At 41.0% G+C, this 27819-nt stretch overlaps 1 protein-coding gene across 11 annotated transcripts in view; it reads left to right on the top strand.

Moving 5' to 3' along the window:
* Positions 1 to 1655: 1655 nt before the first annotated feature.
* Positions 1656 to 27819, top strand: part of IKZF4 (IKAROS family zinc finger 4) — an 81335-nt gene continuing 55171 nt past the window's right edge. For 2 of the 11 annotated variants that reach the window (XM_070740385.1, XM_070740386.1), the window contains exon 1: positions 1932 to 2120. Coding sequence is in view for 1 of the 11 variants with exons in the window: in XM_070740374.1 (XP_070596475.1) it covers positions 1803 to 2120 (318 nt within the window). In the remaining 10 variants the exon portion in view is untranslated. Of the gene's footprint in view, positions 2121 to 27819 lie in introns of all 11 variants that reach the window. The other 9 variants (XM_070740379.1, XM_070740384.1, XM_070740383.1 and 6 more) reach the window with 6 other exon arrangements.

Here is a 27819-nt window from a genome sequence, read left to right as displayed (position 1 = left end):
TTTAAAAATAGGAAACAGTAACACAAGACACCCAAGTCTTCAGACAGATCAGATACTGATCAACATATAGTATTTCTCTTTTTAAGTGGAAACCCACGCATTCCGGTAATCAGTTCCACGCTTCGACAACTCAGTTGCTGAAGTCATATTTTTTACAGTCAAGTTTGGAGCGGTTAATATTAAGTTTAAATCTGTTGTGTGCTCTTGTGTTGTTGTGGTTGAAGCTGAAGTAGTCGCCGACAGGCAGGATGTTGCAGCATATGATCTTGTGGGCAATACTTAGATCTTGTTTAAGGCGTCTTAGTTCTAAACTTTCTAGGCCCAGGATTGAAAGTCTAGTCTCATAGGGTATTCTATTTCGAGTGGAGGAGTGAAGGGCTCTTCTGGTGAAGTATCTTTGGACATTTTCAAGGGTGTTAATATCTGACATGCGATATGGGTTCCAAACAGATGAGCTGTATTCGAGGATGGGTCTGGCAAAAGTTTTGTAAGCTCTGGTAAGTAGTGTGAGATTGCCAGAGCAGAAGCTAGGTAGGATTAGGTTTACAATTCTTGAAGTCTTCTTGGCTATATTGTTGCAGTGGGATTTGGCACTTAAATCTTTTGTTATTAGTATAACAAGGTCTTTAACCGAGTGGGGATTATCTGTGATAATTTGATTATTCAGTTCGTATTTGGAGTTCAGATTCTTCTTCCCACTGTGTAGGACAAAGCATTTGCTAGTTGAGATTTGGAGTTGCCATGTGTTAGACCAGGGGTCCCCAACCACCGGGCCGCGGACCAGTACCGGGCCGCGGGGCATGTTGCACCAGTCCGTGGAGTCAGCAGCTGCCGGCCCTCATGCCGCCACCCCCTCCCTCCAGCGCTTCACCTCCCGCCGGGCAAGAGGCCTCAGGAGGCAGGTTCTGCCGGCCACAGGACGATGGATGGGACAGAGGGGCGGGAAGGACCGAGAGGCTCAAGCCTCTTTTGGCTTCTGCCGCGGGGCGCTTTTGCGTTTTTGGCTGGGGGGAGGCAGGAGGGCCAGCCTAACCCCCTCTCTCCAGCGCTTAGCTCCCGCTGGGCAAGAGGGCTTGGGAGGCAGGTTCTGCCGGCCACAGGACGATGGTGGGAAAGAGGGGCGGGGAGGACCAGCACCCCCATGCTTAATCCCGCCCCCAACCACGCCCCTTTCCGCCCCCACTGGGTCATAGAAAAATTGTCTTGCTGAAACTGGTCCCTGGTGGAAAAAACGTTGGGGACCTCTGTGTTAGACCACTCAGAAACAGCGTCAAGGTCTGTTGGCTGGGGAATTCTGGGAGTTGAAGTCCAAATATCTTCAAGTTGCCAAGGTTGGGAAACACTGGTATACATAATACTAGTAACAGAGAAACATTAGGACAGGGGACGGAAGGCACGCTGGTGCACTTGCGCACGCCCCTTAGAGCAAGTCGGGGATACTGGATCGCACCCGCCACTCTTCAACGAAGCTTATACACACCCCACCAGACCTTGTTGTTACTCGGCTCCCAGACACGCCCCGCCGCTTTCTTTTACTATACTAGCGCCCCCTCTCGATACTCTCGAAGTTCGGCTGCGCCGCCTTCTCTCCCCTCTCGCCGTTCCCAGCGCCGTTCTTTTTAACACGCTAATCGATACGCTAGGCATTCGGGTTCGTTCCTGCAATTCAGGAACCGAGGCTCTTTCCCCCCCCCCCCCCCCCCCCTTCACTGAGGCTTCTTTCTCGTCTCTCCATCGATTGGCTCGGCCTTCTACCCGCTGGCCTTCAAACAAAGAGAGCGAGTCCCTCGGAGCGGCGTTCGATGCGCTCCGCGCTCGCTTCAGCCCCCCCCCCCCATCCTTTTGACCGAACGAATACCCTGGGCGCTTCCCCCCCCCTAACCGACTCGAGCTTCTCGACGCTCTTCTCCCCAGGCCTGTATCCTAGCAGAGGGACCGGAAGTGGCTCGAGGAGGGGAGGGGGGGGCCTCGGTCCCTCCTCAGGTGAAGGCGCTGCTGATGGAGCCGCCGTTGCGGAGCCATTGAGCCCCCCTCCCCGCACCCCCCCTCCCAGCGGTTGGGCCGGGGGGGCCCTCCCCCCTTCAAGGAGAAGCGAGCGGACTTGGAGCCCCGCAATTCAGGTGAGGAGGGAGACAGGCACGGTGTACCCGGAGGAGGGGAGGGGGGGGCGCGAGGGGCAACCGGGGACAACGAGCAAAGAGGAGAAGCAGCCGGCAAAGTGGGGGGAGTCGGAAAGTGGGGTCGGGGCGGCGTGAGGGGAAGGAGGGAGGCGCGCGGGGGGGTTATTAACAGTTCGGGCGAGAGCTCGGGAATGCTCTCGGGAGAGCGATGCTGGGAACCGAGGCGAAGTGTGGGGCTTGCCTTATTCGGAGTCACTATTGTGAGAGGTGGTAACTAAGGGAATCGCTCGCCGGTGGCTCGGAGGAAACTTGGGGCTGCGCCTTTGGGGGATTTTTGGGGGGGGGGGAGAGGAGAAGAAGTAGCAGCAAGGATCAGTTGCTGGGCGAGGGAACAAAGGGGGATTGTGTGGGTGTCTGGGCGGGGGGCAGATGGGGGAGCGCGGCTGATGGTGAAGGGGTGGAGGAGGAAGAAAAAGAAGAAGCCGGCGAAGTTGCCGTTCTTGAACTTGGGTCAACGAGTTGGGAAAGGCTGCTCGCTCCAATCCGCTCTTGGCCCGGACTGTTTTGAAAAGCGATCGCGAAAATGTTTGAAAAGTCCTCTTAAGTGATCGATACTTTGGAGTATCGCCTTGGATGGAGAAGTTACAAATCGTGGAGATTTAGTTGCACGCCTAAAGCGATCTCTCTTTGGGGCCAGGAACGTGCTTCCGACTGTAGCTTTGTTGTTGTTGCAATTAATTAGCTGCCGTGTAGTATTTATTTATCTTTAGGTGCATCTTTGCCTGGAAGGGAAATGGTGCTTTGGAATGGTGCTTCTGTTGTATGAATGCTCGGTGCTGTTTATTTTTTTGGGGGGGAGGGGGACTCTTCTGTGCATTAGTTATCGACATGAGGGTGGGGTTGGGTAAATTTAGCTGGTGTTAAATCTTTAAAGAATGAAGTTTATTGTTTAAATATTTTTAAAGGATGGGGGGAAAAGGGAATGGTGTTAAATCTTAAAATGCTCTAAAGCTTACTTTGGAGGGAAAAAACCTTCCTCTAAGTTACTCTAAACTTCAATCTTTTGCCTCTTCCACTTCTTGCTGTATTAAAGTTTGTGATAACAGCAATAGCATTTAGACTTATATACCGCTTCATAGTGCTTTTACAGCCCTCTCTATGCGGTTTTACAGTATCAGCCTCTTGCCCCCAACAATCTGGGTCCTCATTTTACCCACCTTGGAAGGCTGAGTCAACAAAAATAAGGCATTTCAACTTTAAAATGTGGGGATACCTTCTCTCTGTATGGATGTGTGTGCTTGAGAGAGATGAAGATAAATAGCAAATGCCGGTATCTCTGAAAACGCAGTTTAAGAAGAAATAAACCTGTTGAGCAATGTGTAGAAAGTTAATTTTCACCATTTTGTACTCTGTTTAATTTGAGAACTTCTTTGCTGCTACATTGGGACTTGCTTTTGGGAGATGATGATTATTCAAGAGTTAAAGGTCAAAGTGTAGAGGTTACCTTGTTCTATGGTTTATGTGAGTAGAAATCAACATATAGAATCTAGTATCAAATTCCAATTAGCATAGCTCTCAGGCTTGGCTGTTTTGTCATCTCTAATTAATAAAGGCTTGTTTTGAGGCAGTCAAACTGAAGCCCAGCCAGCTTTCCCCCCCCAGTATATTTAAGTGACAAGTTTATGTAGAGCTTTTTGATTAGTACTTCAGCTTGGAGAAGTCACTACTGCACTATGATTGTCTTGATGAATCATTTGATCACTCTTGGGTTTTGAGTGACTTTTTGCACATTACAAAATATTTATAGAAGTTATAGAAAGTGTGTTCAGTTATTGAAATCTAGCTAGATCAAGTCAGAGGCTCTGTTATGGGTGAGACTATCTATTTTTTTAAAAAAACCATTATTCTGTGACTGAAATGCTGTTTTCTAGTTGAATCACCATATAAAACAGACTTCATTCTCTAGACCAGTGGTGATGAACCTTTTTTCCCTCAGGTGCCGAAAGAGGGCATGCGCTATAGCACATGCGCAAGTGCCTACACCCATATTTCAATGCCTGGGGAGGGTGAAAACAGCTTATCTCGCTCCCCAGAGGCCCTTTGGAGGCTGGAAACGGCCTGTTTCCCAACTTCTGGTGGGCCCAAGAGGCTCGTGTTTTGCCCTCCCCAGACTCCAAAGGCTTCCCTGGAGAAGGTAAAAGCGTCCTCCTGCATCCCCTGGAGGCTCTCTGGAAGCTAAAAACGCCCTCCCAAAGCCTCTGTGTGAGCCAAAAATCAGCTGGCTGGCACACACATGCAAGTTAGAGCTGAGCTAGGGCAACAGCTTGCATGGTAGTAGATATGGCTCCACGTGCCACCTGTGGTACCTGTGCCATAGGTTCACCATCACTGCTCTAGACTCTATAGAATTTTAATGAACGTTCTGTCAGGCAAATGAATCTTAGGATAGTTTAAAGATTGTTTGAAGGTAGAGATTTTTTTTAGTCCAGACTACTACCGGTAGTAATTAGTTTTCAAGTTTTCTTTGCTCTCTAATGCTAATAATATGCCATGTAAGTTTCTAATTAGTGATCATTTTTTTGTCTTCATGGAAACTACAACTGCTGACTTCAAGGTTTTAGTGTTTAATATGATTTAATATGGATGGACTAATCAAGTTTTGTTATGAAATGAACAGTGTCTTGTTGCTTTTTTAAAAAATCAACATTTGGAGGATTTTCTCTTTTCAAGTCTAATAGCCTAACTTTATACAAGTTTAGTAAGACATAAAGTCCACTGTATTTAATGGATCTATAATGTTGATGGTGGTGGTTTTGCAATTTTTATGGTCAAAAGAGAGTGACTCAGTGCAACTAGCTTAAGATAAAATAAAGATTCCTACTATGGACATAATACCTAATTTATAGATCTGAATCCAAGATGTTGTATTACATCACATACAGGTTAAAAATCTGTAATCATGATATTTGGGTAATGTTGTACTTTATTCAATGCTTCTTGAAAGTGGCTGCAGCAGAAATAAAAACAGTGTATCTCTAATATTTCAAGCGTTGAGTGTTTTTTTTAGAAATGATGGGATTCTACATGTTTTAGCAGCTATCACTTTCCAAATATTATTTGGTAGTCGCAAATTCCACCAAGAATCTTTTTTGAGAAGTTTGCTCAAACTGGGTGTCTAATGACTGAAGTAAGAAGTTGTATGGAACCAAGTCTTCTTTTAAGCTATATTGATGTACTGTAGTTATAAGATTGCTTTAAATTATGTAAGTTGCTCTAAATTTTTAGTGGCTTTGATTATGTATAATATTTGTTAACTATAGTTCATTGTAATAAACCTTTCAGTAAAATAATGTTTTTATTTTTGCCGCTTTATTACTTTCATTTAAATTTTGGGATCAAAGAGCTTTAAAAATGGAATGGTCAAATGGTCATTTCAATTCTATTTCTGTGTGGTAGAACACACTATGATACATTTAGATTGTTTAAAGATGTGCCGTGCTACAATCCATTATTGCAAATCTGGACATATAACCCTTAAGGGTTAAGAGTGATGTCTGAGGGGGAAATTAAAGCTATTTTCCAGAGCATCCTTTATAAGAATAGATGAAATGCGGCTCAAGAATTCCAGACCATCTTTTAGGACAAGCAAAACAGAAAAGTTTAGAAAAAGTGGGTTGCTTTAAAATAAAATGATATACAAAATTTACTAACCAAGATTTTGTGAACCAGGAAATCAATGCTATGAATAATGGATTTATGGAAATATGAAATAATCCAGATAATGTTTGAATCTCTCTTATATAGGGCTATTTTTCCTATTGAGTATGATTAAGTTTATCACAGTCAAAGATTCAGACAAGCCATCTGCCCCATTCAAGTTCAGCCCAACTACTTAGAACAGTTAGGGAGAAGCTGCTTATAATCTCATAAATCTGAGAGACTTGGTGTTGCTTTTTTCTAGCAACTGTTATAAATATGAGTCAAGCATCTGAATTTTGATCTTGTGACCATGGAGATGCTGCAATGATTGTAAGTGTGGAAAACGATCATAAGTCACTTTCTTCAATGCTTTTGTAACTTCAAACAGTCACTAAACAGACTCTCATAAGTCAAGGCCTATCTGCTTGCAGCATACAGAATTTATTTTTTCAAACTCAATTCTGCTCTTAGGAAGAGGATGAAATGGGGGTGGTTTCTATGAATACATTTATATTTGGGTGTAAACTTTTCCATTTTTTGTTTCTTATGGAAGAATGAGGGAAAAATATTTAAATCCTATTTCAGCAAAGTTGATAACTGATTATATGACAGTAGAATCTTCCAAGTCCTCTGTGGAGACTGAATTGATGCTGTAGAAAGGAGCTTTCTACTTTGGGCAAAAGCATTTTTAACATCCTCACTTGGATGGGCCATGCAATTTTAGTCTGCCAAGTGAAATTATATGCTCCCGTGTTTTCAACTGCCAATAAGCAGATTGCACCCAAAAGAATGGAACAATGGTGGACAAAAGGGCATAAGAAAGTTGACACTAGTAAAAAAAAGTCCTAAGTTATTACCTTTATTGTTTATTTATTTAGTGAATTTGTTATGCAGCATGATACTGGGGTAGTATCCTAGCAGTGGCTCTTTTCCAGGTGCCGCTGTGTGGTCTGTGTGCCACCTAATTTGAGCTCAGTTCTCTGAGACTGAGCAGCTTGCAACTTATAATTATTTTGCAAATCCTGGTATATAAATATAATTTATCCTGATCTCTATTATTATCCTGGTATGCCTAATATATTTGTTATGCAGCAAGCTGATGATAGTGATGCCACCCAATTATTCACAGATTTTAGTTGATTTAATTCACATTCATTCTCATATTCCAGCGCTAGAACAATTATGAAGCAAAAAGCAGGCTTTTATTTTCAGATAATCTGTTAATGTCATAACAGAAATTTTAACATGGTAATTTTGAGGGGAAAGAAGAAATGCCTCCTTTAAAATTGCAATTGCCATTTGCATTTTTTGAAAGTCGTTCTCCTGGTTCTATTCTAATGCTTCATTATTTTAGTCAGTTTCTTAGGCTACTCAAGCTACATGTACACCTCTCCCTATTTATCTGGAATTAAATGCCTTGAACTCAGTGGAACTTGATATTTAGTAATCTACAATATATATGGGATTGGTTTATAAACATTATTATCGTAATTGTTATTCAAAAAATATTTCAGTTTTAATTTTTGTACACTGTTTGGGACAGTGGATGATATAGGATGAAGCCATGTCAAAGACCCAGAGACAAAGTTATACAATAGATACCAGCTACTAATCTGAGTGTCTGAGATCTGACTAGAATCTGGACTCCTGCAAAGAATAAGAGTTTTTGTGTGTTTTATCTATGCTAGTCTGTCAGTAGCAGCTCTATTATTATGATTATTCTGTAGCCAAAACAAAGTTATGAAGAAAAGAGGGAGCTGTCAGCAAATCCAGGAAAGAGTCAACGTTTACAGAAACTGAAGAGGAGAAGGAGAGAGAAAAGACACCAATTTCCCAGAAAACAACTGAGGATTTGAGTCTATTAGGTGACCATGGAATGCTATCTTCTACTGACAATACACCTCACAAATGAGAGGGAATAAAACATCCTGGAATGGGAAGGCCTGCTTTGGAATATTGATGCTTTCTTCTAACAGTTTCTGCTTGCGACATCTCAAAATGCAAGAGCTTTTACATTGAGAATTCCACATAATGTATTTTATTTTTTGCTGCTTACAATCACAATGACAAAGAAGTATGGCAAGATACTTGTTGCAAACAAAACTATGAGCAGAAATTCCCTACTATCCTGACCATGGTCAGCTAATACTCCCCCATCTTCTCCAGATTGCTATCAAAATGTGTTGGAACAGTTACTGGAAAAGTACTTAAAAAGAAACAAAATGGATAAATTAAGAGATAGAGCATATTTTTACACACTTACTGCCACTTCGCCTTAGTGCTTGGAGTCCTGAACAAAAGAAAACAAAATGGTTAACCACTCCGCAGTGTCCAGTTTTTTTCCAAGAATCAGTGAATACTCAGAATTGTTTACTTTGCATTGCCCATTTTTCCACTTCCCGAAAGCTTCAAACCTTAGATGTCATCACATGATCTATGCCTGTCATCATGCCTAGGCTTAGTGTGTGTAAACTACGAGAGCTCCCTTCCAGTTTGTAAAATCATTTTAGCCATTGACCTGCCTGCCTTGGAAAGCTGTCTTTTCTGCTTTCTACACAAGAAAATTCTACAAAACATTCCACCGCCATCACCCCCAAAAATAAGATTGCTAACCTGTATTTTTCCCATGCCTGTCCTGTACGTAATTGCCTTGGAAATCTCACAGAAATAATCCAATAATTGATCAGATGTGTTATTATATAGACGTAAAGTAGTGACATCTAGCTGAATTTCCTTTATTGTATACCCCAGGGCATAATACCTTTGTGAAGAGGACTCTCCTTTTATTTATTTTTATTTTATTCTATTCATTTGTCCAATACATAAATACATAGGAAGAAAAATAGACATGTGATAATATAAAAGAGGGTGAAAGTGAACTTAGAGGAGAGGATATATGAAAGGAAGAGAATATATAAGATAGGTGAAAGAAAGGAAAGACAATTGGACAGGGGACGAAAGGCATACCAGTTTCTGAGTGTTTGTAATGTTCCTTAGCCTCCAATGATTTTTTTCCCCCTTTGTTTTGGGTTGGCCCTATTTTCATGACACAATTTAACTGGTGTGCATTTCCTGGGAAGATGAAAATAGCATGGGGAAAGTGAACTACCCCCCTTTTAAAAAAAATATCTCTTTCTGGGAATTGTGTCTTGCTTGCAGTATATTCAACCACAAGCTGATGGGAAACTGGCAAGAAAAGATGAAGTGTCTTGTTTGATATGGAAATACCTGCATGAATGTTAAAATAATGCTCGCATTACTTTGGCAGCGGTCCATAAATCATTTCAAAATCATTATTATTGACTTTATTCCCTATAAGTTTTTCACTTCTTACAGAAGACCCAGACATTCTTAAGATCGGTGCTTAATCCTTTAGGAATAAACCTATCTTGTGCAAGTGGTTTGAAGAATTTCTGTGTATTTTGCTTCAGAGAATACCTTTTTAGTGTATGAACCTACAAGGCAGACCGGAGGGAGATACTGAGAGCTCTCTTTGTAATAAGCGCAAGTGCTAAATGGAAATATTTCTTTTTAATATTAAATGCTTGCATTTGAACAACTCTAAGGTCATTCTGACACATGAGCATATCATAGGCATGGGCTGCAACAGCATAGAGTGCATTTGAGGTATATAATTAATATGCATGTAATTTTTAATTAGTTAACTAATAAAGCTGAACATCTATGGAAGAGAGCTTTTGATAAAGAATACTACCACTAAATGGCCATTAACCATGTTAGTATGATTTCCACGTGGTTAGCTTAATACCTTCAGGAATGATTCACTCTTTGGAAATGATAAAATGCGTTAAGGAGAGCATGTGTTGCTACTACTGATTTTTTAAACACCGAGTTAGAAATAGTTATTTAACTAAAGCCTGTGGTTTGAGATTTTTCAGAATACAGGTAGTCCTGGACTTACAATAGTGGCTGGTTCAATTCAATTCAATTCAATTTATTAGATTTGTATGCCACCCTTCTCCGAAAACTCGTAACTATTTGAAGTTGGAGTAGCATTGAAAAAAATGACTTAGGACTATTTTTCACCCTTAAAACCATTGCAGCATCCCCATGTGATCATGTGATCAAAATTCAGACGCTTGGCAACTGGTTCATATTTATGACCGTTGAGTGTTACCTGGAGCCATGTGATCACCTTTTGCAACCTTCTGACAAAGCAAAGTACATAGGGAAGCCAGATTCATTTAATTACTGTGTTACTAACTTAACTGCAATGATTCCCTTAACTACTATGGCAAGGAAAGTGTAAAATGGGGCAAAACTTACCCCCCCCCCTTTGCGTCAGAGGCACAATTTAAGTTGCTTCTCTGTTGAAAGGGTTAGCTGGTGACATCACCTTTGCCCATGGGGGCTCTTTTCATGTTTTCAGCAAGGAGCTGGAGCAATTGATGGGAATTCATCCCACTACACATCAGCATCCAGGTCTCAAACGCAGGCCTGCTAATCTCCAATCCAGCCACCGAACCATTTCAGCCACCATTCTCCTGGCAAAACTCACATAACAACTTTCTCAGCAACAGAAATGTTGGGTTGAGTTGTGGTCATAAGTTGAGGATTGTCTGTATAAATGATGGGAGGCAGAGGAAAAACCAAACTACATTTGTGGTCATATAAGATCATTCATGGTCATGCAGCATGAACCGTTGTTGGCGTAGTGCCATGATGGCAAACCTATGGCATGCGTGCCACAGGTGGCTGGCAGAGCCATATTGGAGGGCATGTGAGACTTTGCCCTGTGTCATCTCCAGCGCATATGCACACACTGGTCAGGTAATTTTCAGCTTTGGGAAAAGCAGTTTCACCCTCCGGATGCTTCAGGGAAACTTCCCCGAAGCCCCGGAGATAAGACAACCGCCCAATAGACAAACCAGAAGTTTGGAAAAATACACTTCTAGTTTGCCGTTGTGCTGTTTTTTATACTCCGGAGGGTTCAGGAAGCTTCAGAGAGCAAAAAACAACACAATGGGCAAACTGGAAGTGTGTTTTCTGAACATCTGGTTGCCCATTTGGGCAGTTTTTCACATACCAGGCTTCAGTCAGGCCTGTGCACATGCATGGGGGGGCAGCGTGGTGGGGTGCACATGTTTTTGTGTGGGGGAAATGGGTGTGGGCATGTTAGCACACCGACACACACCCTTTTGGCATGCGAACCAAAAAACGTTCGCCATCACTGGCATAGTGATTAGAATATGCAGTATTGCAGGCTAATTCTGCCAACTGCAAACAGTTTGATCCCAACTGGCTCAGGGTTGACTCAGCCTTCCATCCTTCCAAGGTTGGTACAGTGAGGACCCAGATTGTTGGGGGCAATAGGCTGACTCTGTAAACCTCTTAAGAGAGGTCTGTAAAGCACTATAAAGTGGTATATATCCTGTTTTCCCCAAAATAAGACCCAATTGAGCTTGGCAATAAGGCTAAGCATTTATTTCAGAGTTCAAAAAAATATAAGAAAGGGTCTTATTTTCGGGGAGACACGGTAGGTCTAAGCGCTACTGCTGGTGCTGCTATTCTTCCATGTAACAAGAGTTGAAAAAACCCCGGGAACTTAATATTGAAACATGGAAAACCAATTGAGAACTCAAATTAAAGTATGTATTAATCTTCCAATTCATACAAAGTCTAATCGCAAACTCTCTTTTAACATCAGTTCAATTCAGAAGCATTTCCATGCATACAGGTGCAACGCTGGTCGTAATAGGATGTCTCTCTCCTTCCTGATTCCTTTCTATCCTTTTCACTGTTCTCTGTGCCACAGTTACAAGTTCACGGTGAAAAGGGTCAACACTTGCTAAATATTGAGAAAACATTTCATTTGGCACTGAATATTTATTTATGTTAGCTTTTTGTTAATTTACAAATCAAAAGGATATTTTCCAGCTAGAAATATTACTGATCCAGATTTCCCCTTCCTGTGAATCCCTTCCTCTGAAGGGTTGGTTCATCTGACTAACCTCTCTTTGCAACTAGAGTGGAAAACCGATACTCATAGAGGAAGTTAGGTTTCTGCTGATGGAAATGATGGCTGGGGAAAAACCAGTAGAATCTTCCTAGATCTGACTAAGTTTTCCCATAACTCAATAAGCTTCAAGGTGTTAATTATTGTCTCCAGTTCCCAGGCTGCTACCAAGCCCATGTTTTCCCTGTTCTATAAAGCTTTTGAAATCCCCCTTTTTCAGGGGTGGGGGAGAGAACATGTACTTGGCTTTTAATGGGAATTGGACATTTAACTCCTTCTTTTCCTTGCCTCGTATATCTCAAAGAGAGCTGCATGTGACAGAAATCTTAAAAACTTTTGTGTGCAGTTAAGGGAGTGTGCTAAATGCCACAAGGCCTCACCAGCAAGAACAAGGAACCGTTTGGAAATCCAATGAAAATGTCATCTTTTGAGAATTATTTATGGCCTGGACAGGGATCTGTGTTGGGAAAATTTAAGTTATGTTCTTTAAGTTAAATAAACTTTGTTTGGTCCAATCCTTTGAATTGAAAGAAACTAAGCTCTGTTGGAGGGTTGACTATTATATATCTTGGGGCTAGATAGCCATGTGATGTAAGATTAAAGTATCTGATTATGAACATGCGTTAAAATTGCTAATGTGTAGTCTCAGGAGTGAGTCAAAATGTGGACTTCCTCGATGTAGCAAACAAGCTGGATTTAACTTGCTGCTATTTTTTTGTGGAACACTTCTTATATTGTTGCGAATCTGTGACCTTCCTTGGTATGGTGTTGACCATTATTCTATATTATTATCAAGTGCCTTCCTAGGCCCTAAAGAAAACAGCCAAGTATCTGTTGATATGAAAAGACAAGAGAAATCCTAGAACAGTGATGGCAAGCTGATTTTCAGCCTTCTGGGGGGCGGGGGTAGGCCATTTCCACCCATTGGGCTATTTTCCTATGGAGGGTGAAAAACGGCTCAACAGACCAATCAGAAGTTTAAAAATGCGGGGGGCAGTGCGGGCGGTTGTGTGTGCATGCACAAGGGGAGGCCATTGCATTATGGGTGTGGGCACGCACCATCATGCATGTGTGCACCCTTTTGGCATCCAAGCAAAAAAAGGTCACCAATTTAAACCCAGAAACATAAATTTACATAAAGGTTTGTTATTTATTTTCGGCAGTAGACAAATCTTTTTAATGTATATATTGGTTGTGGTAAAAAGACTAATTAAAGCCAAATCATGCCTATGGACCTTTTGCTGATTCACCCAGGTCCTGAATAAGGGATTAAATGCCTGGAAAGCCTACTGTAAGCCTATCACTTGCCTGTTATCCCAGACATATTCCTGTAATGTCATTCATCCCATCAGGTCTCTATTCTCATTTTAGCACTTCTTGACATAGGCTGCATTAGCAGACTCTTGCAAGCCTAATTGTGCTTTACCTCCCCTCCTTCTTACACTCGAGTGAATCAGGACAGTATGGATTCCAACTGCTTCCAAAAATTATCTTGCTGCCAGGATTTACAGAACCTTTCAGCCCTCTTTGTCTAGGTAACAGTTCTTGGATATTTCGGTCAACATATTCTCTAAGTACTAGACCAGGATGCTCTGTTAGTGTAACAGTGATTAGATTTCAACTGATTGCTTTGCCAAATAGGACATTATGCAGGAGTAGGCGAAAGAGATGTAGCAGTTGAACTTTAAGCCTGCTACGTATATTGAGTCTTGCAATTTACAGTAGTGGGTTTTATTATTCTCTAATATCTGCAGTACAAGCATCAAGAGCTACGTCCTTGATTCTCTCTCTGCCTACACACATCTTCTGTTTGAAGTATTGTCTGGCTACATCTGACATAAGGTCTTAAGCTTCCTTCTAAGATTTTCAGAGTCTGTAGTGATATAATATTCTTTACAATATTGCTTGTCCTTCCACTCATCAGGAGACGTTCATTTTAATTCTTCATATAAGTGACCATGACTTTTCTTTTTGACTTTTTAATAGGGCAATGTTGCTTCCACTCGAGAGGTACACCAGCCTGTTTTCCATTCTGTAATATCTCTTTTTTCCCTCTTTGCCAGAACATCAGAAGCTGTTTCATCTGTAAAGACCACAATCCCCCCCTGCCCCCAACTTCAGTACAAGATATTTTCTACATGTCTTGGGTGTGCTTGTTGTTCTCACTCACAGCAATTGTTTCCTTCCTTCCTTCCTTCCTTCTTTCTTTCTTTCTTTCTTTCTTTCTTTCTTTCTTTCCTTCCTTCCTTCCTCCCTCCCTCCCTCCCTCCCACCCTCCTTCCTCCCTTCCTCCCTTCCTTCCTCCCTCCCTCCCACCCTCCTTCCTTCCTCCCTCCCTCCCACCCTCCTTCCTCCCTCCCTCCCTCCCACCCTCCTTCCTTCCTCCCTCCCTCCCTCCCACCCTCCTTCCTCCCTCCCTCCCTCCCTCCCACCCTCCTTCCTTCCTTCCTCCCTCCCTCCCACCCTCCTTCCTTCCTCCCTCCCTCCCTCCCACCCTCCTTCCTTCCTTCCTCCCTCCCAGCCTCCCTCCCACCCACCCTCCCACCCTCCTTCCTTCCGTTCTTTCTTTCTTTCTTTCTTTCTGTTTGCCTTACGGAGGGTTTATCTATTTATTTAAACAATTTGTGTGGCTGTCCATGTTATAAAAAATAACTGTGGACAGCTTATAACAAATAGGTAACAAAATTACAAAAAACAAAAACTCTTTCATTCTCCAAGCACCATAACAATCCTAATCATAAATGTTGAGCTCACCTTCCTACCTAAACTAGTGCCTGAGGAAAAAGCCAAATCTTAAGAACTTTCTGGAAGGCAAGAATAATAGAGACCCTCTGCATCTCAGAGGACAGATTGTTCCGCAAGGCAAGGGCAGGTATAGAAAAGAGTTGCTTCATAGGTCTCACCAGATGACAGTATTTAAGAGATGGATCTGGAACAAACCACCTCTGTTTGGATGGGTATTTGTCTTCAGGAAAAGGCAGTTCTGCAGATAACCCAGATAACCTTGTGTCACATGGGGCTTTTTAAAAAAGCACCTTGTATTGAATAGGATTCAATGGGAGTCAGTCCAGCTTATACAACAGTGGTATAACATGGGTTGGGTTGCCTAGAACTGTTTGTGCTGCCGTATTCTGACCAGAAGTTTCCGGGTGAACCTTAAGGACCCCCCCATGGAGTGCATGTTGCAGTAATCCTAACGGGAAGTGACTAGAGCAGTGTTTCCCAACTTTGGCAACTTGGAGATATTTGGACTTCAACTCCCAGAATTCCCCAGCCAGCGTTTGCTGGCTGGGGAATTCTGGGAGTTGAAGTCCAAATATCTCCATGTTGCCAAGGTTGGGAAACACTGGACTAGAGCATTATGACCATTAGTAACTCCTTGTCTAGGAATGGATGCGATAAATGCATCTCTGCAAATGGCCTCTGGCTACAGCTGCTCCCTGCTTCTTCATCAGGAGCCTCAAGTCCAGTGGGGCTCCCAAAGTGGTTGCTTGATTTCTTTGTGGCATTCCCTTTCTCTGGACTGATAAATCCCTATCCTTTCTTAGTAGCTCAGGCGTGGCTACTTGCTGCTGTCAGTCTTTTGACTTTTTCTTCAAGGCCAGCTACCAACTTGAAGAAAATATGTGCTATGTTATTTTTCAGGCCGGAAAGTGAACATGACTCTCAATCGTTGCAGGTCATAAATTGAGTTGGTTTTTTTAAAAAACCATTCAAAGTACTATTCAGTAAAAAAAAGTTTTCATTTTTCAGCTTAGTTGGGTGTCTTGTTTAGTGATTCCCTAGCAAACTTCTGTTAGCCCTTTGTTCACTGAACGTTCCCTAGAACCAAGCTGCCTTAGACAGAGTCTCTGTTTACTCAGCAGGAAGCAGTCACCCAATCAGCCATGATGGGCATTGACCAGCTCTTAAGTCACTCTCCCTGCAATCCACAGCTCTTCGGCCAGTGACCTTTTGCCTCTCCCAGTTCAGCCTGCAGTCTCGAACAAAGCAGTTCCCCTGATTACTCCTGTTATCCTTTTGAGCTACTCAGGCAAACTCTTCTTAGCAGTACTTAAGTGTCTTTGCTCTAAACAGAACAAAACAACAAATTTAATAAGCTGAAGCTGTCCTGAAAAAAAAGTATACAGGTAGTCTTTGAAACACAACCATTCGTTTAGCAACCATTGAAAGTACACCTGCACTGGGAAAAGGGACTTGCGCCCAGTTCTTGCACTTAATGGCCATCTTGGACTTATGACCATCTCCTTGGTCCTGTGATCAAAATTCAGGTGCTTGGCAACTGGTATGTATTTAGAATAGTTGCAGCATCCTTGGGGTCATTGGTGACTTTCTAACCAGCTTATGATAAGCAAAATCACTTAATTACTGCTGCGGTGGTTCGCTTAACAACTGTGACCAAAAAAAAAGATTCTAAATTGCTTGTGACTTACTTAACAACTGCCTTGCTTAGCCATGGAAATTCTGGTTCCAACTCTGGTTGTAATTAATGCTACTATCTGTAATTATATATTAGAGTTTTGTTTGTATGCCTATTGCAAAAGCAGCAATAGCAAAGTATGATACTTATGAATACTGTAGTTATTTAATCGTTCTACAACTATATTTTTATAGAAGTAGTTTAATTATCAAGAGGAGCATAGAATCTCACTCACGTGAACTAATTATTCCTCTCTACAGTACTTTGGTATGACCACTCTTGGAATACTGTATTCAGTTCTGGGGGGGGGGGGGATTTAAAAAGGACATTGATAAACTAGAGTAAGTTCAAAGGAGAGTTACAAGGATGGTGAGTGGTCTGGAAACCATGTCCTTTGAGGAACGGTTAAAGGATCTAGGGATGTTAAGTCTGCAAAGGAGAAGACTGAGAGGAGACTTGATAGTTGTCTGCAAATATCTGAAGGGCTCTCACAGAGCAGAGGGATCAGCATTGTTCTCATTAACCCATGGAAGGACTAGGAACAATGGAATGAAACTGCAAGGGAGTAGATTTAGATTAGATATCAGAAAAAAACTTTATAACAGTAAGGATGATAAACCAGTGGAACAGTTTGCCACAGGAGGTGGTGAGCTCGCTTTCACTGGAGGTCTTCAAATAGAGAGTGGACAGTCATCTTTCTGGGATGGTTTAGTGAATCTTGCATTGAGCAGGGGGTTGGACCCAATGACCCTGGAGGTCCCTTCAAACTCTATGATTCTATAATAATTACTAAAGCAATTTGATATATCTAATTTATTTTGGACACATTGAAATCTTTGATTAGTATAATTCCTTTGGGAGTGCAAGCATACATCATCCTAAAAGCCCTGTGAAGATTCATAACAATGCAAAGAAAATAATATTAATACAAATATTCACTAGAGTGGAGTGTGTATCAAGCTTTAATATAGTGTTCTAAGCCACAGTTTTCAAACTCGAGTCCTTGCAGAACTCTATAGGTCCATGAGAACTCAATGGGATTCTGTGAGATTTTGCCTCTTGAACAGAGTTCTGGGAATTTTAAAAAAATCTGGTTCTTGAAAATTCCGTAATACAGTACACTAACATTCTAAGGGCAAACATGGCATCATGAAGTTTTCTTGGCTGCAAATTGCATATTGCTTGTAATTAAATAATCTGTTTGATTTCACCCAATAAAAGAAATGTGTATGTTAGTGTTGCCTAGAGGTCGGATTTATCAATGTCTGCCTATTTGTATGTAGAAGATGTTATTTTTGTATGTGAGTGGTTTGAACTAAAAGCAATTAAAATTGTGTACATAATTGCAGATCAAGTGGTATACATGTAGTTAGTTAATCATGCAGATGGCATCTGATTCAATTTGTATACACTTGATTAAATATCTTCAGTTATTGCAGACCTCTGTTTGCAGTCTGAAATACAGAATCACTTTGATATTGAGACAAAGCAGTACGTTGTGATGATGCTGATAATAATGATGATTATCATCATTTCTGAGAAAAACCTTTAATGTTATTATTGGTCTGTATGTTTTAAATGCTAATGTTCTCCCAATTCTGTTATACCGTCACCATTTTGGAGCTATCTAAACATGATAGTGTGAACAAACTGTCTAAAACATAATGTGGTTTGTTTGTTGTTTGAATTGTGATTTGCTAGTTATGCTTTGAGGATTAGTAGTATGTATGGTTCAAGCCAGTGTAGTTTGTTCTACAAATTACAGGTAAAAGCTAGGGTTTAGCACTGTATATGAATGCAGTGCTGTACTATAATTTTGTATAGAGTTTGTGCACATTATTCATGCAAAGTTCATACATATTTTTGTCAACATGTCTGCTTGATGAATATCTACTTTGTATCGTGGCACAGCTTTTCATATGATTGCTGTTGGCATAGCAATATTACACTGCCAGATCTATCGATAGGCTAAAGATTTTTGAAATGTAGAAGATTTGGTAAGTCAAGACACTTTCTAAATATCTACTGTATCATAAATTGCTTCAACATTCTGGGTTTTTATCTGTAGGGATAAAGACAGGAAAAATTAAAATGTCAACAATTCAGAAAAGATGTCTTATGTTAGACACTGTCATTTCCAGCCAAAAAAAGATGAAATCCAATATAAATTAAAAATCCCAGATTGGGAATAGCATGGAGCATCTCATAATCCACACTTCCCCCCCCCTCCAATTCCATAAATCTTTTGAGTGTAATTGCTTTTTGCCTTGAGCTGTTAAGAAACCTCAGTTGGTGTAGGAGGATTGGAATGTTTAGGACAATCTAATTGAATGACATCTTGCTTCTTCTAAAACTGATATATTGGCTCTCGGGATCGAAGTCAAAATGATGGTCTTGCTCTTCATAGCCTTATAAAGCTTAAAGGCTGTTCTACAAGTCTTCCCATCTGCAGAGAGGAGGCAAGTAAACTGTCACCCAAGGTAGAATTTTTTTTCAATTTATCTTGTCTTTTCTCCAGAGGTTTCTGGTAGCATATGTAGCTTTCCCTCTTCCAATTTTTCTCAAAAATTTGGACTAGGTGATTGGCTCATAAACTACTCAGTGAGCTGCTTCTAGTTGGAAGTGGATTTGAATCTGTTTTTTACTCTTTGTAAAATCAAAAACCTTGTTTCAGGCTGGAAATAATTTCTCTATTTTGTCATGTATAATAAAAGCTGTTTCACTTTTATAATTTCTTTTGTAATAATTTTATTGAAAGTTTTAATTGCAACAGTAAGAAAAATAATACAAGCTAGAAAAACAAAAGGGAGAAGAGAATGCAACAAAGCATACGAATAAAGAGACCTCTTCCCAAGAAACTTATTACCTTCATCATGACAAGTATAATAAATTTCACAATCCACTTAACAAATATAAAACTCTTCATCCCATAACTAATCTCTTTACAATAGGCAAATCAAATGAATAACTTCTTCAATTATCAAGAAAAACGTCCAGAGTTCTAAAATTTGATAACATGTATAAATTTTGTATCTCAATTATTAACTGTAAATAAAATCCCATTTAGAAGCCCTAAAATGGTCCTGATTTTCTAGTGTAAACAAAAAAACCCCTACAGCTTAACATGACAAAGAAGGACCATTTCTCCTTATAAAAAGATACAACATTTTTCCATTCCAAATGCCAACAATTCCAAAGAAACCACCCCAAATAGCAGCATAGCCCATTCAAATAAACATTCCGTATCTCAACTCTGAACTACAGACAAATCCACATTTAGCTGACATAAAGTAATCCCACTATCCTAGTATAAACAAAATACTAACATTTAACATAAGAAATAGGGATAATTTCTCCTTTAAAAAGAACAAGTTCACAAAACTTCCTTACCAAAACCAGTTTAAATGCTATCACATTCTGATAAATAAAGTACTACATTTGGAATACTGTGTTCAGTTCTAGAGACCTCACCTACAAAAAGATATTGATAAAATTGAACGGGTCCAAAGATGGGCTACAAAAATGGTGGAAGGTCTTAAGCGTAAAACTTATCAGGAAAGACTTCATGAACTCAATCTGTAGAGTCTGGAGGACAGAAGGGAAAAGGGGGACATGATCGAAACATTTAAATATGTTAAAGAGTTAAATAAGGTTCAGGAGGGAAGTGTTTTTAATAGGAAAGTGAACACAAGAACAAGGGGGCACAATCTGAGGTTAGTTGGGGGAAAGATCAGAAGCAATGTGAGAAAATATTATTTTTACTGAAAGTGTAGTAGATGCTTGGAACAAACTTCCAGCAGATGTGGTTGGTAAATCCATAGTAACTGAATTTAAACATGCCTGGGATAATCATATATCCATCCTAAGATAAAATACAGGAAATAGTATAAGGGCAGACTAGATGGACCATGAGGTCTTTTTCTGTCGTTAATCTTCTATGTGTCTATGTTTCTGTGTACCATATTTTTCAGATATATGACACTTCAGACTATAAGACACACCTAGATTTTGGGGAGGAAAACAAGAAAAAAATCTGCCTCCCAGCAATTTGCTTCCTTGTAGTAAACAGCCTGGTCAGCTTCAGCACAACCTGCTTTAGTACGAGCAGATGATTTGCAGTTGGATCTGCCTCTCAGGTGGGTGGTGGTGATCCCCACAGCCTGGAACAGCTAGGTAATATTGTGGGAGGTGGATCTAATACTCCAATCAGCTGCCCATACTAAATCAAGCTGTGCTAAAGCTGAGCAGGCAATTTGTTGTTTCCTGCAAGAAGGAAAATTGCTGGGAGGCAGAGGCTGAAGACTGGAGGCCAGTGAGTGGGCGGGGCTTTGACAACATTCGCTGTATAAAATGCACAGACATTTCCACACACTTTGTGTGTGCGTCTTATACACTGAAAAATATGATTCTTCTTGGGCAGGGGTGTCAAACTCAAGGCCTAGGGGCCAGATACAGATGTAGAGTATTTATATCTGACCCATGGTGCCTACCTGAAAACAGCGAAGGACCAACCTGTAGTGCCTCTACCAGATAAAATGGAGCCCGAAGGGTTACACAGAGCTCCTTTTTCACTGGCAGAAGGTTGCAGGAGGCTATTGTGGCAAAAAATGGGACCTAGGGGGACACATCCGGCCCAGCTGAGCTCTTCCCTGGAAGTCTTTATTTTTATTATTTATTTATTTGTTTGATTGTTAACTATGCCGCCCAACTCCCTCACAGCAGAAATATAAAACATCAATAATAATACAAAAACCTCTTAAAACAGTTAAAAACAGTTTACAATTCATAGTTAGACCCCTGCATACCGTTCATGGTCAGATATCGCTGGTTATTACCATAAGACCAGCAGCCCTAGACCTGTCAGAAAAGCCAGATCTTTACCACTTTCTGGAAAGCCAATAGGTTGGGGGTAGTCTGGATCTCAGGAGGTAACTGGTTCCAGAGAGCCGGGGCAGCCACAGAGAAGGCCCTCCCCTGCAGGCCCGCCAGCCGACACTGTTTAGCTGATTAGACCCAGAGAAGACCAATTCTGTGGTCCCTTACCAGTCTCTGGGAGCGATATTGTAGAAGGTGGTCTCGAAGATAGTCTGGCCCTAAACCATGTAGGGCTTTAAAGGTAATGACCAACACCTTGAATTGCATCTGGAGATCAATCGGGAGGATTGGTCTAGTGTGGGTGAGCCTAGGTGCACCCACAACAACTAGCGCAGCTGCATTCTGGATCAACTGTACTCACTGAACACTCTTCAGGGGTAGCCCCATGTAGAGCATGTTGCAGTAATCTAACTGTGAGGTGACAAAGGCATGAGTGACTATAAGAAGAGCTTCCTGATCCAAGTAGGGTCAAAATTGGTGCACTAGGTGGACCTGTGCAAAGGTCCTCCTAGCTACAGCTGTCAAATGTTGGTCTAATCTTAGCTGTGAGTCCAGGAAGATACCCAAATTGCGAAGCCGTTCTAAGGGGGACAATTTCTTCCCCCCGAGAACCAAGGATGGACAGTCGATACAGTGTTTCAGAGCCAATACCCATAGCCACTCAGTCTTGTCAGGGTTACGTCTGAGCCTCTTAACTCCCATCCAGACTCTCATAACCTCCAGGCACCAGCACATCATATTCTTGATGATTTGAGGAAGGATACACCTTTTTTTAAATATATATCACACACAAATATAATAGAAAAATATTATATACGGTAAACCTGCAAAGAGAAAGTAGACTTGTCTGACATTGGACAGGAGGTACAAAATATCTATATACAATCAGTGTTGTATGTTTTATATTACACATATATTAATAGCAATTAATAGTTGCAATGTTATAAAGATTTATTGCTGAATCTGAAAGTCAAATAGATGTGTAGCAGACACTCTGGCGTTTTCAATACCTTAAACCTATAAGACACCACACTCATTGGCTGTAGCTTGTATAGCACATTGCAGTTGTTGCAGATTAGCTTAGAGACTTATGCAGAGCAAGGCCGTACTTTTAAAAATGATTTTCAATTATTTGGATGTGGGCAAAATGGCTGGTGAAATCAGCCACGACCCTAGTCATCTTACCTTATACAGTGATACCTCATCTTACAAACGTCTCGTCATACAAACTTTTCGAGATACAAACCCAGGGTTTAAGATTTTTTCGCCTCTTCTTACAAACTATTTTCACCTTACAAATCCACTGCCGCCACTGTTATGTCCCACCTCCGGATTTCCGTTTCCAGTGAAGAACCTGTTTTTGCACTGCTGAGATTCCCCTGAGACTCCCGTCCATGGGAAAACCCACCTCTGGACTTCCGTGTTTTTGCGATGCTGCAGGAGAATCCCAGCAGCGGAAAAACAGGCGCTTTGCCTGCAACGGAAGTCCGGAGGTGGGGTTTCCCAGCAAGGGGAGCCTCAGTGAAATCGCAGCATCGCAAAAACACAGAGGTTCAGAGGTGGGGTTTCGAGGACTTCAGTGTTTTTGCGATGCTGCGATTTCACTGATGCTCCCTTCACTGGGAAACCCCACCTCTGGACTTCAGTTGCCAGCGAAGTGCTTGTTTTTGCGAAGCTGGGATTCCCCTGATGGGATTCCTCTGCAGCATCGCAAAAACACAGAAGTCCAGAGGTGGGGTTTCCCATAGAGGGGAGCCTCAGGGGAATCCCAGCAGCGCAAAAATGGGTGCTTCGGCTGGCAAAAGGGCTGAATTTTGGGCTTGCACGCATTAATCACTTTTCCATTGATTCCTATGGGAAACATTGTTTCGTCTTACAAACTTTTCACCTTAAGAACCTCGTCCTAGAACCAATTAAGTTTTTAAGACAAGGTATCACTGTATCTAGAAAAGAAAAAATTTCTAACTGAATTCAGAAAATAATGTTTTATTAGGAGAAAGAGTGGGTTCCGGTTGATTTAAAATAATTTAATGTAACAATAATTAGACTCTAAAATGCTATATTAATAGAAATGAATAAGAATGATACTAATGTAAACAAAAAGAACATAGGAAATACAAAAATATAGTACCAATAAGCTGTAAAACGAAAGTGTCAATGAGATAGTTGACATCCATGTTTAACATTATATATCAAATGCATGTGTTATATGTAAATATACATGTTTGAATGTTTTGTCATTCTTTTTAACAAAACCAATAAAGATTTTTTTAAAAAAAAAGAATGATGCAATAATACTGGTTTGAAGAAATTCATATGAACCTAGATCATTATTTTGAATCATTGCTTTGCCATACAATTTCCTTGGTGTCACAAGCTTACTGACCTGCCCATAATTCCAGAAGCAGTTTTCCCCCCATCAGCTGGCATTAGTTGCTCACCAGCACAATGTTCAACTTCGTGTTTTCCAGTAATGCTAGACAATTTGTTTGGATTACTGGGCGGCTGGGAATATTAGGAGAGTGTGGAATGATCCTCTCTTGGCCTTGTTTCATTTTAGATAAAGTATGCTGTTGGGAAAGAGATGAGTTTTGCCAGCCCGTGTTGTAATTAGAAGATGCTTAAAGAATCCCACCCAGTTAAAGGACAATATAAACAAATATGTTATTGGTACCCACTTCTTTGAGCTTTGGAAAATATTATTGTTGTTTGAGCTCCAAAATATGCAAATTGCTTATTAAAACAGTTTTTTAAATTAAATTCCATAGTTTTAGTCACACAATTGTGCCGATGCAAGAGATTTGTGGATCCTGCTGATGTGACTAGGATTGTTTGTCATGTTGCCATGCAACGTCTTTGCCTTCATAACCTGTTTACTTCTGTTGTGTATATTTGAATATTAGATTTGTATGGTTCACAGTTTAGAAAAAAAACACCTTAGAAGGGTTCTTTTGAATTGCTACCCCAGTGTAAGAGAGAGAAAGAGAGAGAAAGAGTGTGTACGCGAATGTGTGTGTGTTTGTGTGTGTGGTTTCAAGCTGGCAGATGTAGATGTAGCTTAGCTTTTGGCATTGTGTTCCATCCCATTCATATCTTTCCTTTTCAGCAGGATAGAGTTAAGCAGGTGAGGAAGGAGTGGGGAAGCTGGTTGTATTCTAAGGAAAGTCTATATTTTCTTGATGACACTGTGTGTGTGTGTGTGTGTGTGTATGTGTATATGTAACATATTTTTGCTGCTAATGAATATATACATATCCATACATATGTACATACATACACACACACACACATACACACACACATCATACTTTTTGGAGTACATAAGGCACTGGAGTATAAGACGCATCTTACTTTTGGGGAAGGAAAATAGGGGGACAAAATCTACCTACCAGGTATTCATCTGGCTAGTGTAATTAGTCTGTTCAGCCTCAGCTCATTATTTCATCCCATGGTTAGGGCTGAAAAAACCTTTTTCAGAGGGAGTAGGAATGAAAACAAGCCTGCAAATACTTAGGGCTGGGAAAAAACCTTCTTTGGAGGGGGGAGGAAGCCAGGAAGATCATTAGCACCTAGTTAGGACTGGAGGGAAAAATTTCGAAAAAGCTACATTCGGAATATAAGACGCATCCAAATTTTCAGCCTCTTTTAGGGAGGAAAAAAGTGTGCCTTATACTTTGAAAAATATGGGTGGGTGGGTGGGTGTATACACACCTTCCTTTTCATTAGATCTATACTAGTCTTCTTTCTTTTTCATATCTTACATACACAGTGGTACCTCTACTTAAGAACGCCTCTACTTAAGAACTTTTCTAGATAAGAACCGGGTGTTCAAGATTTTTTTGTCTCTTCTTAAGAACCATTTTCTACTTAAGAACCGGAGCGGGGGGAAATTTCCCAGGAAATTTGAGAGTGGCACAAAGGCCCAGCCAGTTTCCTAGGTATGCCCATGTTACACCAACACTCCGCAGTCTGCATTGGTTGCCGATCAGTTTCCGGTCACAATTCAAAGTGTTGGTTATGACCTATAAAGCCCTTCATGGCATCGGGGCAGAATACCTCCGGGACTGTCTTCTGCCGCACGAATCCCAGCGACCGGTTAGATCCCACAGAGTCAGCCTTCTCCGGGTCCCGTCGAATTGCCCCCACCCTCCTTGCCTTTCGCAAGCTCCTTAAAACCCACCTCTGTCGTCAGGCAAGGGGGAATTGAGATACTCCTTTCCCTCCAGGCCCATACATGTTATGCATGGTATGTTTGTGTGTATGTTTTGTTTTTTTAATAAGGTTTTTTTTAATGATTTTTTAATTATTGGATTTGTAATATATTGTTTCTATTGTTGCTGTGAGCTGCCCCGAGTCTGCAGAGAGGGGCGGCATACAAATCTAATAAATAATAATAATAATAGTTTCCTGCCATTCCCCCTGGGTTTCTCTCTGGCGCAGTGTATGGGAGGCAGCCTCATGCTGGGTGTATGGGAGGCGCATGTTCCTCCTTGTCGCCTCAGAATCACTCTTTTTTTTTAAGCCTTAAAGTTTTGGATTCTTTTGATTCCCCTCACCTCACTTTCTTCCTTCAGCAGCGGCTGTCCTCTTCCTCCTCTTCTTCCTCCTCCTCCTCCTCTTACCCAAATTCTGAGCTTTTATTTCTTTCCTAATGGGTTTGCACACATTATTTGACTTTACATTGATTCCTATGGGAAAATTGCTTCTACTTAGGAACGTTTCTACTTAAGAACCTGGTCACGGAATGAATGACGTTTTTAAGGAAGAGGTACCACTGTATATATGTAAGATATTTTTGCTGATAATAAAAAGAAAGGAAGACTAGTATAGATCTATTTCAAGCTATTTTGCTCACATAAGCGAGTCGTATGAGATGGATTTTATTTGTTTACACACACACATACATACATACACACACACAAACACACACACAGGGCATCTACACTGAGGTCTGCCTAGGTTTTGTTTCCCTGCAGTTTTTCAGTAACTGCTTTCGATCAAGAAAACACTGGTCTTTCTTCCTTTTGTAAAGGTTGCAAATCAACAACATCATGCCAAAGTTCCAGTGTGCATGTGTATTTAAAATAATTGGGTTACTTCTGAAGGCTTTATTCCCCAGGTTTAGTCACTCCGGGAGGAAAAATTCATTATTTCAAAAGTAGAAAAGAACTTCAAGGGCTTCGGATGCCACTGTGCTCTACTTTTAGCGTGCTAATGTTCTCAACTCACAGAGCCCGGAGGGGATTCTAGACAGTGGTCCTGTTTCTTACTTGTAATAGGTGAAGTCTGAAAACTTGTATTTGATTTATATCCCAGGGTAGCATGAATTTTACTTTCCCTTGGAGGTGAAATAATACCATAGTGTGCATCTTTTTAAATTATCAAAGTCTGTTCTAAAGCATGTGAAAATATGAAGACCTGGTCTGCTTGTTCTGAATTGATTAATTTAGCCATATTAGACAAGCATTCTTTCTCTGAGTAGATGTAAGTGAGGCTCCGAGGTTTCAGAAGGAGAACAGAGGGAAAAAGTATCCACAGAACTGAAAGCTTTTCCAGAAAAAGGCTATTGTGGACCTCATTAGCAACTGAATTTCACATGTTGCCAAACATTCAGTTACCAAGTTGCTAAATTAACCTTTTTGTCTGACTGCCTTTGACATTTCAAATTAATCTGGAACTTACTCTCAAAATAATCAAAACTGCTTTTTAAAACTCCAGAACGTATAAATATTTGTGAGGGCTTCTACGCTGCCTAAAACGTCATGTTCCCATAGTTACCCAGTATTAGGTACTTATTGTCACACTCAAAATATCAGTTGCAGCAAAAGCATTCTTTAGTATGTTATCCTAAGAAATCTACAGTGTTCTGGTTTGTGATGATTCTTGCAACAAAACTATACAATACAGAAAGCTAGTAAACCTCACAGTTCCTTGTTCCGTGCTGAAATAGTCCCACAGTGGGCTTTGTCAACCTTTTTTTTTTTTAACAAACTCTGTTAGTGATGCAGTTACTTACAACAATCAGAACAAGTTAACTATATATGGAAGAGAAATAAATGCTGGACAGAGGTATCTCATATTCCAGTGATGGCTAACGTTTTTTGCTCGAAGTGCCCAAAGTGCTCACGTGCAAGCATGCAAGCGTACATTTATTTATTTATTTACTTATTAATCAGATTTGTATGCCGCCCCTCTCCGCAGACTCGGGGCGGCTCACAGCAATAATAATACAATGTAAACAAATCTAATATTTAAGTTAATTTAAAAAAAAACCAAAAAACCCCCCCAATTTAGAAACCAATCATACATACTAGCATACCATGAATAAATTTTATAAGCCTAGGGGGAGGGAAAAAGTCAATTCCCCCATGCCTAATGACAGGTGGGTTTTAAGGAGCTTACGAAAGGCTAGGAGGGTGGGGGCAACTCTGATATCTGGGGGGAGTTGGTTCCAAAGGGTCGGGGCCGCCACAGAGAAGGCTCTTCCCCTGGGTCCCGCCAAACAACATTGTTTAGTTGACGGGACCCGGAGAAGGCCAACTCTGTGGGACCTAACTGGTCGCTGGGATTCGTGCGGCAGAAGGCAGTCCCGGAGATATTCTGGTCCGGTGCCATGAAGAGCTTTATAGGTCATAACCAACACTAATTGTGACCGGAAACTGATCGGCAACCAATGCAGACTGCGGAGTGTTGGTGTGACATGGGCATATTTAGGAAAGCCCATGGTA

Source organism: Erythrolamprus reginae, chromosome 2 (assembly GCF_031021105.1).
Source record: "Erythrolamprus reginae isolate rEryReg1 chromosome 2, rEryReg1.hap1, whole genome shotgun sequence".
NCBI lineage: Eukaryota > Metazoa > Chordata > Lepidosauria > Squamata > Dipsadidae > Erythrolamprus > Erythrolamprus reginae.
Note: the sequence above shows the minus strand (reverse complement) of the source record. Positions and strands in the feature narration are given on the sequence as shown.